This window comes from Octopus bimaculoides, chromosome 4, assembly GCF_046866305.1.
Source record: "Octopus bimaculoides isolate indiv1 chromosome 4, ASM4686630v1, whole genome shotgun sequence".
Lineage (NCBI taxonomy): Eukaryota > Metazoa > Mollusca > Cephalopoda > Octopoda > Octopodidae > Octopus > Octopus bimaculoides.
Window position 1 is genome coordinate 134,195,783 of NC_142931.1, and position 11,116 is coordinate 134,206,898.

Here is an 11,116-nt window from a genome sequence, read left to right on the forward strand (position 1 = left end):
CACACAAACACGTGATAGGTTTCTTTCAGTTTCTTATTTCTTTACTGCCCACAAGGGGCTAAACACAGAGGGGACAAACAAGGACAGACAAAGGGATTTAGTCGATTAAATCGTCCCAGTGTGTAACTGGTGCTTCATTTATCGACCTAACGTTTCTGCCAACTCGCCGCTTTTCTTTCAGTTTCTGTCTACCAAGTCCATTCACAAAGCTTTGGCTGGCCTTGGGCTTTGCTCAATATGCCACACAATGGGACTGAAACCAGAACCATGTAGTTGAGAAGTAAATTTCTTACCACACAGCCATGCCTGTACCTACAAGTGTGTTAATGTTGAACAAAACAAAAGGATTTCGCTTGCAAGTAAAATTGTTAAACAAAGGTATCTTTCAACATGGCAGCAAAGAGTTTATACTTCATTATCCAGTGTAATTACTGAAATCATATTGTCAATTTTTCAGATTGAACAGCAAGTTATTCACTTTGCAACTTTGTGGTTTTAGGGTCAGTCCGACCGCATGGCACCTTCAGTAAGTGTCTCCTGCTATAGTTCCAGACCAAATAATTCTTTGAGTAAATGTAGTAGATGGAAATTTCCTAGCCATATGGTTCCGGGTACAGTTTCACTGCTTGGCACTTTGGGCAAGTGTCCTGTACTATAGCTTTGGGCCTACCAGGTCCTTGTGAGTGAATTTGTTAGATAAAAACTGAAAGAAGCCTCTGTGTGTGTGTATCTATCCTCCACCACCATCCTACAACTGGTGTTGGTGAATTTGTGTCCCCATAACTTAGTGGTTCAGCAAAAGAGACTAAGTTTACAAAAATATAAGTGCTGATGTTGATTCACTCACAGTGCCACAGCATGGCCACAGTCTAATGACTGAAACAAATAAAAAGACAGAAAAAGATAGGCATTGTAAGATGTGGGTATGATTGTATGATTTCGGAGATTGCTTTGTAACCATGTTGTTAGGTGCTTCATCCTTCTGTGTAGCACCCTCAGCAAATGTCTTCAACTATAGCCTCAGGGTGACCAAATTTCTTGAGTGAAATTTGATTTGCAGAAACTGTACAAAAGCCTGTTGTTTAAACATTCATACATATATTTTGGTGTGTTTCTGCACATCTTCACTGGGTGAGTTAAAATGGTGACTGTTTACATCTATGATTATTACATCCCATAGATTGGTGGTTTCAGCATATATAAAAACCGGTGAAATAAAAGGAAAATTTTATTTTAAAAGCAAGTATTCGTTGGCAACAGGAAGAGAGCATTCATCTGTAAAATGTTACTTCATTAAACTCACATTCAAACCATTTGCCAAAATTTAACCCTTTCAAAGCCATATTGATGATGAAATACACAGGTTGTGATTTTCAATTCAATGAAGAATTTGGTATGAAGTTTATCTTAAAACTAGGGCTTGAAATTTAAAGGTAGGATATTTAACATTCGTGTACATAAACAACAGAATGCATACTGAGAAAAGGGCGAACTATAAAAAGAATCACATGTAGCATGCAAATGACTAGAGAAAACTGACATGGAGGAGGAGGGCCGTTAGATAAAAGAGTGCAAATGGAAGAATCATGTAGATTACATGAGAAGTGGTGAAAGTTAATCTCCAGAGGCTGAACTTCACTGAGATGGAGAAAGGACTACAAGTAGCATGATGTGCTAGAAGAGACCTATCAAAGTACAACATGCAATCATGGAAAGGTGGACTCGATATATATATTGATTTTAAATTTTGGCACAAGGCCAGCAATTTCAGGAGGAGCTAAGTTGATTACATCAACGCCAGTGCTCAACTGGTACTTATTTTATGGACCCCAAAAAGATGAAGGGCAAAGTTGACCTTGGTGGAATTTGAAATTAGAATGTAAAGAAGGATGAAATGCCACTGAGCTTTTTTGCTTGGTGTGCTAATGATGCTACCAGCTCACTGCTTCAGTGGACTTGAAATATTGATAATTTCTATCAAGAAGTCACACAATACACCACAGCAGTTTATAGTACATCAGTCAGCCTACTCAACCAGGATCCATGTATAATTTTGTTAAAATTTATGTGAAATAAATTGCTTATACACCTACAATACACAAAATGTTTTACTATTTTTATACAATTCCTCATAATATTAGGAATAATACAAAAGGATATTTTTTTTTATATGCATCGAATGTCTATGGATGTCCAGTAGAGTAAAATAGGAATCTAAGAGGTCCATAGGAAAAAAATGTATATATCTCTATATATATAAAACAGAGTTTGTGTATGTTCCTTATGGATTCGGAAACTGAGTTGCCAATTTTGATGTGTGAGGTATCAAAAGATTCAGTAATCGTTTGGCTGCCAATTAAAGTGTTTTTTGTACAACTTTTTTTTTTTTTTTACTACAAAAATAACCTCAAAAACAAGGTTGGGTCCCACAATTTTGAGATCTTTAGCTAAAGGAGGCAACGCTGCCTGAACAATCTTTGTCTTAGAGCATAACAAGAAAATGTTTAAAATACATGGAGTTTTACCAGGACATGAAGCTTCGAAGCTTAGTATTATTTAGTAGATAATCTTTTGATGTGAAGTATATTTGTGTTTTGTTTAGCCCAGAGTTGTCTCTGATGTAGCAGACCTATCTTTTTTTTTTTTTATTCTTGCATCGTGTTCCACTATTGGTACACAGTATAAATTTTAAAAAACTGATATTTTAATGAACTCAGTCATTATTATACATGATTTATGTTTTAGAAATGAAGGATAATAACTAGATTTTGCAAATTTATAACATATTCCTGTTTTATTATCAAAACTTATCAATAATAATAAAGTAAAATAAATAATAAGAAAAAACAACTGAACAAGATGCTGGTGAGGCTTAATGGCTAAACTCAGAGATGTGTTTAAAGTGTTAAGAACCATGTTAAAATTATTAACTTATATCATAGGAACATTAGGCAGTTATATGGGATTGCAACAGTAAACTTCCAATGCATGTAAGGATTGAACCAACAAGAATTGGCAGAATGAAGTTCTGGTGGCCAAACACTTGTTTGTAGATGAATTGCTGCCAAAACTATTCCTTTGCATCCCACTGAATGCAAGAGTACTACCTGTTTCATCAAAGCAACAAGGCCACCAGACTGGTAATGCATTCTTCATTATCTTCAAACAAACCATTCTAAAGCTTGGTCTTTAATTGCTCATTCTCATCTGACTCCACAGAGATATAACCCAATCAGTGTATTCCATTCCCTCATAGAAGAACAACTTGAGCCAGCCAATTACTGTCCTGCCACACTCTTCATATGTAAAAAGTGAGGGAAACAGCTCCAATATCTTAAAACTCTCTCTTCCTTTTTAAAGACCACCAATATGGCTTTCATAAAACCAGGTCTACTGTAGACCTCTCTTGTGTCACCAGTGACTCACTCTCAAAAAATTTGGTGAATAATGCTGTTTTGTCTTTAACATTATCAATGCTTGGCAGTGAAATTCCTGTCAGTTGTGCTTTCATGGGTTCCATCCATCTCTCAACTCTTGAATCAATGGTTTCCTGTCAGATCATACTACTGCAATGGACTGATGTAGTTCTCTCTGACCCACATTCTGTCAACTTGAGCATGCTCTAGACTCCGGTTTCTTCCTCCTGTACATTCAAGATTTACTTGCCATCACCTTCTGCAACACACACTAAACTTTCACTCAGCCTAAACCTAAAAGAATAAAATGGAGGAGAGTAGCAAGAAAAACAGCCTTATCTGTTGGTGTGTTGAGGACTCGGTAACAATATTTTGGAAAAGAAATAAAAGTAATAAAAAAAATAACTTAATTTAGTAGTTTGTCCAATTAACTATTTGAAAATAAATGCCATCCACTTGGTGGCAGTGTAATATCCCTAACGTGTATTTATCTTTTTAGCACTCCAATATGAGGATTAGCTGAAATGTTCATAGGTTGACCCAGATACTATTATAGAATGTGACCAAATGAGGTTTATTTTTCAACATTGTCCCCTTTGTGGTCCACACACTTCCATTGGATCCCATCAGCGAAGAAGCTTTTATCCTATTGGGCAAAAAAGTCATCAGCAGCCTATATGACTTCATTAGTGCGATACTAGTTCCCAGCCAAGTGTTTTTTCATGTCAGGGAACATGGGGGCCAAATCAAGAGAATAGGGAGGGTGATCAATCAGTTTAAAGCCACAATTGCAGCAACCATTGAAACCAAGGACTTGTGTGCTGGGACATTGTCCTCATGAAACCAAACCTCTTCCGTCAGTTTCCCTGCACATTTGGTCTTGAGAACCTTTCGTAACTACCTCAGAAATTTGGCATGGTACCCACCATTGATGGTGTAGCCCTTTTGAAAATAATTTTGCATCCCCAAAAAACTGAGGCCATTACCTTCTCTGTAGATAAACAACCATGGCTTTTTGGGAGCAGGTGAAGAGAGGTGTTTCCACTGAATAGATTGTCTCTGGTTCAAAGTGATGAAGCCAACACTCATCCTGGCTTAGGAAACGCTCAAAGAAACTAGCTGGATCTGCCTTAAATAATGTCAGATTTTCGTCTGATATGATCAGCCAGGTGTGCTTTTGATCAGGTGTCAGTAGAGTGACATCTACCAAGCTCATTATTCAGAGCATTCTCAACTCTCTCACAAGATATGCTAGTAGCATTGGCTATCAATCACATGTCATCCGTCACTATGAGTTAAACATGATCAATATTTTCTTTAGTGGTGGCAGTTGCAGGACGTCCAGGCTTTGGGTCAACTTCGAGACTCTCCCTTCTCCTCCCAAAATCAGCTGCCCACTTATGTACTGTTGATAAAGCTGGAGTATCATACCCTCATACAGCAACAATGTCACCATGAATGTCGTCAGCGGCTAAAACGTTTTACCACAGGTGCAGGATAACAACACAATACCAAATTTTGTCCATTTTCAAAAGTTGCTGCCAGTTACTTTTGAAGTATTCTTTGAACAGTCAGATATCATTTTACTTGGAAAGAAGCAATACAACTATTAATAAAATGTGTTGAAATTAATGCATGCGATATTCTACAGCTCTTGCATCACTTCTTTATAGTCAGCTTATGAAGTTATAAGACCACCCTCGTATTATAAAAAGTAAATGAAAGTTTAGCGTTCGTACGACTGAAGTGCAATAGTCAAATTGATTCCGAAGGAATCCAAACATTCTTCCCCCATTCTTGAATTAGTTCTAGTTCGGTTTATCGTATCCTTTAACCGTTTAGGTCATTGCGATGTCACTCAGACCTGTTTTTGCGGTGGTATAACTAAGGAAAACCAACTTTATTCCTCTACATAGAAAGATTAAAATGAAACTCTCGTCCAAATTCGGACGAGCTATTTGAATTGTATGCTTTAGTCCTCTTTCACAAGACAGTAGTGGTAATAGGAGACGAAGTGTCGATGTCTCATTTGGTTACACGATCACGCAATGTGAGACTCGTATTAATGTCATCTACTGTCATTTTGCAACCCATTACTTTTAAAAAGGTGAATTTGTAAGATAGTCAGGATTATGTCCCTTGATCAAGGTAGATAATCAACATAAACGACATTCAGCAACATGGCTTCTAAAGCTGGGAGAAAATTTGGGAAAGCTGTTTCTATGGCTGGTAAACAAGTTATGGATAAAAGTAAGCAGAAACAACCTCAGATCTTAAAACCTACTATACCATGTGGCAAAGCTGTAGCTGCTCCGCCATTAGGACCTCAACTCGGGCAGGTAAATCTCAGACTATAGTCAAGGTTGTTTAAGGGCACATGTATAAATATCGGTCGTATTTTTGTTTTCCCCTTTTATTTAGATAGCAGTTTGAATAATTCGAAAAGATACATTGAAAACAGTACACAAGTTAAAGCTATTTATGTTTAAGTGGACTTCGTTGAATATTGTTTTTGCTTTGTTTACTGTCAATAATTCGAAGTCAACTTTGCCTTTCACCCCATTCATAGTCCTGTATCGGCTAAACTAAGGGCCCTGGCACAATTTCACTTTTCGTATCAACTGCATCAACCCTTCCCTCCGAAAAAATGTCTGTGTCAGAAATGCAAATAAGTAGTGCAACTGTAGTTACACATAATTTCATACTAGCGATGCAGGTATTAGTTGAGACTAAAAGAAAAAAAACATTGCGTATTTCTAGGGTTCTGGTTCGGTTTCGATTTCCGTTTGGAATTATCTCCTTAGGACGTCACTTGATATAGTAATTTGAAACATCAATTATCTACCAGAGAATGTTTGGGAGACCGGTACTACTAAAGCAGCGCGGACCCGAACGCGCTAGCTAGTCTTGAGTGGTCGATCCTAACCCTAACCCTATCCCTAACCCTGTCCCTAACCCTAACCCTAACCCTATCCCTAACCCGCGTGTGCAAATGAATACGTGTTTAGGGTTAGGGTTAGGATCGACCACTCACGACTAGCTAGTGCGGACGCGCTGCTTTAGTAGTACCTGGGAGACCTTAATCAGAAACTGTTCATTTTTAACCTGGTGTCCCAAAGCGAACCAAAATAACAATGGATGTAAGATTTCTTTTATTTCTCTTATTGCATTTCTTTAATGTTGTATGAATGAGTATGCGTGTATGGTGGAAGTACCATTCTGTCTATAGATTTCATAACTTATTTTCTTGTAACAGAGTGTGTTTAAACTAAATTCAACAGTTTAGCAATTCCTCTGCTATTGTGATCTCTTTTGATCGTTGTATACTATAATCTTAATGTTTCTGTTTTCTACAGCTTGGTGTTGCGATAGGAACGTTTTGTAGAGATTTTAATGAAAAGACGGCTCATTTTAAACCTGGCATCCCAATGCGTACCAAAATCACTGTAAATGTAAGATTATTTTCGTTTTATTATTGTTTTGTAAAAAAGATGCAATTTACAGCTCTGTAATCTGGTACACTTCTGTTTAAACCATTTCACCACTGTTTTGCATATCTAAATAAATATTAAATGTTAACTTTTCATCTAGTTATGAATAATAACTAGTTATTAAAGAAACGTCTCCTCATAATTGAATCACTTTCAGTAGTTATTGATTATCATCATCATCACCATCATTGTTTAATATCTATTTTCCATGCATGCATAGGTAGGACGGTTGACAGGATCTGGCCAGGTAGAAGACTACCCCAGACTACTGTGTCTGTTTTGGCAGGGTTTTTATGGTTGAATGCCCTTCCTAACACCAACCACTCTGCGGAGTAGACTGAGTGTTTTTTATGTAGCACTAGCACAGGCAAGGTTAGTTTTGGCATGATTTTACAGCTGGATGCCCTTCCAAATGCCAACCACTTTCCAGTGTGGACTGGATACTTTTTATGTGGTACCAGCACTGATTAGCTTGTATAAAATAAGTCACATTGCTGGGAACTTTATCTTTGACTTTAGTTGGGCTACATTTCAAAGAATGTGAAGGCATTGCATGTGTGAGGTGTTAACTATGTTGAGCAATAAGCCTAACAAAACTACTGGGTTATGTTAAGTCTATCACTATCACCTGTTTCTCAGGTACTTTTAATGGATTTCAGTCTTTTGTATGTATATAGCCCAGGCCCTTCGTCTGATTATTTTTCTTTTCAATTTTAATTATAAACTATTTTCTTGTGTGATATGAAAATATTTCTATTAATCAACTTATCCAATGTTTCATCTGTTAGCCTGATCGCAGTTACCAACTTGAATTGATATCTCCACCAACAACATTTTTCCTCAAACAAGCAGCAGGCATAGAGAAAGCAGCTATGGTTGGAGGTAAGATATGTTTTATTTTGACTTAGTTTCTACAGTCATGTGTGTGTGTGTGTGTGTGTGTGGCTTTACCATTCAATGTCTGTTTTCCATGCTAGCATGGATTGGACGGTTTCATAGGAGTTGGCTTTCTAGAGGACTGTACAAAGCTCCTGTGTCTGTTTTGGGCATGGCTTCTATGGTTGGATGCTCTTCCTAATGCCAACCACTTTACAGAGTGTATTGGATGTTTTTTACAGGCATTGGCACCGGTGAGGTCACCAAATAACTTGCAAAACAAAATTCCTCACTTTTTTGTTGATCACACCAATAACAGAACAGTACATTTTATATATGTATATATATATTGTGTGTGTGTTTTCTTGATATCACATGATGGTTGTATACAACCATCGCCATCATGCTAGTGAGTTTCCAGTCTTCTGTAGAAAACATGTCTAGCTATGAGACAATATTATCTTGCTTGGAAACAGTTGAAAGTTGGCAACAGAAAGGACGTCTAGCTGTAAAAAGATTTACCTCAACAAATTCTGACTGAACCAGTTAAACAAAAGTGGATGTTAACTGATGATACTGGTTATTATTCAAAGACTGGTAATAAAAGATTTTATTACTTCTGAATAATTCCTTTTATTTTCATTTCAGGAGATGAAGTATCCGGGAAACTAACCTTAAAACATATTTATGAAATTGCTAAAATTAAAAGTGAAGATCCAGCTTTCTTAGGTCAAACCTTGCAGAACATTTGTAAGGGCCTTATTGGAACATGCCGGTCATGTGGCATTAAGGTTGTCCATTCACTAGATGTTGAGGAATATACTGCATTTTTGGAGGAGAGACATGCTTTTGTGAAAGCAGAAGAAGAGAGACTTGAAGAACTGAAGCAGGCAAAGATGTTACGAATATGAGACATTGAGAAGAAAATAAAGTATTTTTTAAAAAAACAGAAAGGGATATATCTTAAATCTGTAATTTTCTACTGTTTGCTGGTGCAATTATAACATTTTGGAGAAAATTGCTCTTTTGAAAGAAAGCATCCTAACATGGGTATGACATGTTTTGGTATTGCTGACTTGTTTATGTTTTAATGTTGCTGTATATGTGTGTGTGTGTGTGTGTGCATATTTGTCTTTATGTGTATGAGGAGAGGGAAAGTGTTTATGGCAAATATGTTCAATTAATATACAGGGTGTCCATAAAGTCATGGTGCAATGCTACAAAATTACTCCATTTCTAAGCTCGAACAACCAGAACTGATAGAGAATACAATTTTTCAACAAGATGGTGCACCTTGTCACTTTGCTTTGCAGGTTAGGTAGTTTCTAAATGAGAAATTCCCTAACAGATGGATTGAAAGAGGTGGACCATTATTTTGGCCTCCGTGTTCACCAGATTTGACTCCTTTGGATTTCTTTTTAAGGGGACATGTGAAAACTATTGTTTATTCAACTGAGCATCAATCTTTAGAAGACTTGAAAGCTAGGATAATTGATGTGATTGAAGGTGTTATTGAAAATCAGCTGGAAAATTTTTTGTAAGAACTACAGAATCCTATTTCTCTTTGTATTAGTAATAATGGTAGATGTTGAAAATTAACAAGATATATAAAAAAATTTAGGTCATTCTTCTTTCTTATCCTTTTTTACAGATTAATTCTATCATATACAGTTACAAAGATATAAGTATTTCATATTACACCATTTCTTTAAGGATACCCTGTATAGTAATGTCTCTGTCTCTCTCACTCTTTCTATATATATATATAAGTGTATATTTCTGCTTGTGTGTGTGTCTCCAGTGCCAAAAAGTACTGACACCAAAACAGGATGAATATCCAGTCATCCAAAGTTCTAATGATTCTGCCAGCCTATAGCCTTTAATAATAATAATAAACCCTTTCTACTATAGGCTCAAGGCCTGAAATATGTGGGGAGGGAACTAGTTGATTACACCGATCCCAGTATTTCACTGGTACTTAATTTATTGACCCCAAAAGGATGAAAGGCAAAGTTAACCTCGACGGAATTTGAACTCAGAACGTAAAGACTAGTGAAATTCTGTATATGTTAATGATTAGGAACATTATAAGCCTACTGTATTTCAATTAACTACATTAGTGGCATATTCTGATCCAATCGACTACTGATTTGTCACATTTTATTCAGATGGTACACATATTAGTATATTTGGATAGTACTCACATACCATATCTCTGAGCTGGAGTTAATGAAAACAGAAGCTTTTATATACGTTCCTTACTCCAGATTTAGTTATTTTCCTTCACAAACTTTTTCATACTCACCTCTTTGTGTGTATTGGCTGTAGTGATAAGGGCATTTGCAATACAGAGCTCAAGTTCAAAGTTTGTGGTTTTTCTATTACAATTCCTTGTAACCCAACTAAATATACATGTCACTCTCACTTCAAGTTTGTTTGCTTAGTAACAGGAAAGATAATTGTACAAATACATGCTCTAACAATGAGCATATCTCCAGATAGAAACTTGATATATGTGACAAGTAATGCAATATCAAAGGCTTTAGAGCCTTTGACTGTACTGCCTGTCAGTTTAACTAGTTTTACACCAAGGTCAACTAGTTACATTACTGAAATGGTGTCACCAGAGCCTCCTTACATCTAATGATAGCAATGAAAGGTATCTGTTGATTAGACATCATCGTTTAACGTCCGCTTTCCATGCTAGCATGGGTTGGACGATTTGACCGAGGACTGGTGAATCAGATGGCTACACCAGGCTCCAATCTGATTTGGCAGAGTTTCTACAGCTGGATGCCCTTCCTAATGCCAACCACTCCGAGCGTGTAGTGGGTGCTTTTACATGCCACCAACACGAAGGCCAATCAGGAGGTACTGGCAACTGCCACGCTCGAAATGGTGTATTTTACATGCCACCTGCACAGGAGCCAGTCCAGCAGTACTGGCAAAAATTAATTCACAAAATATGAGATAAAGTGGGTTTTTTAGAAATCCTATGAATTTACCTTCATGTATTGTAAGACAAGTGAAACTAATTACTGTCATCTTCTGGCTACACTCACCATTGTATTGCTCGTGAACCGTACCAAATAAAGTAGTGATGTTGCTTTCTAAGTTGTGCTTACACATAGTACCCATATGTAATGCAATAGATTGGTCAGTATTAAGACTGTTGATACAGAATGACTAAGCTGACATGTATCAATAGTTTTTCATCACAAGTCTTGAAACAGTTAGTTGTAGTAGCTTGCCTAGTGTTGTGAGGCCCTAGGTTGTGCTTTTATGAAATGATTATTTGTGGCACAAGCTTTGGAGATAAATTATTAAGCTACC

At 36.8% G+C, this 11,116-nt stretch overlaps 1 protein-coding gene across 1 annotated transcript; it reads left to right on the top strand.

Moving 5' to 3' along the window:
• The first annotated feature begins 5,534 nt into the window (after positions 1-5,534).
• On the top strand, positions 5,535-8,736 carry LOC106878837 (large ribosomal subunit protein uL11m). Its single transcript, XM_014928181.3, has 4 exons — positions 5,535-5,755; positions 6,773-6,868; positions 7,696-7,789; positions 8,432-8,736. The coding sequence occupies exons 1-4, from the start codon at positions 5,597-5,599 to the stop codon at positions 8,692-8,694; spliced, it is 612 nt and encodes a 203-aa protein (XP_014783667.1). The 5' UTR covers positions 5,535-5,596; the 3' UTR covers positions 8,695-8,736.
• Positions 8,737-11,116: the final 2,380 nt, after the last annotated feature.

Coding starts and splice junctions, on each gene's coding strand:
- LOC106878837 (XM_014928181.3), top strand. CDS start 5,597: ATGGCTTCTAAAGCTGGGAGAAAATTTGGGAAAGCTGTTTCTATGGCT. Junction 5,756..6,772: donor TAGGACCTCAACTCGGGCAG/GTAAATCTCAGA, acceptor TGTTTTCTACAG/CTTGGTGTTGCGATAGGAAC. Junction 7,790..8,431: donor GAAAGCAGCTATGGTTGGAG/GTAAGATATGTT, acceptor TTTTCATTTCAG/GAGATGAAGTATCCGGGAAA.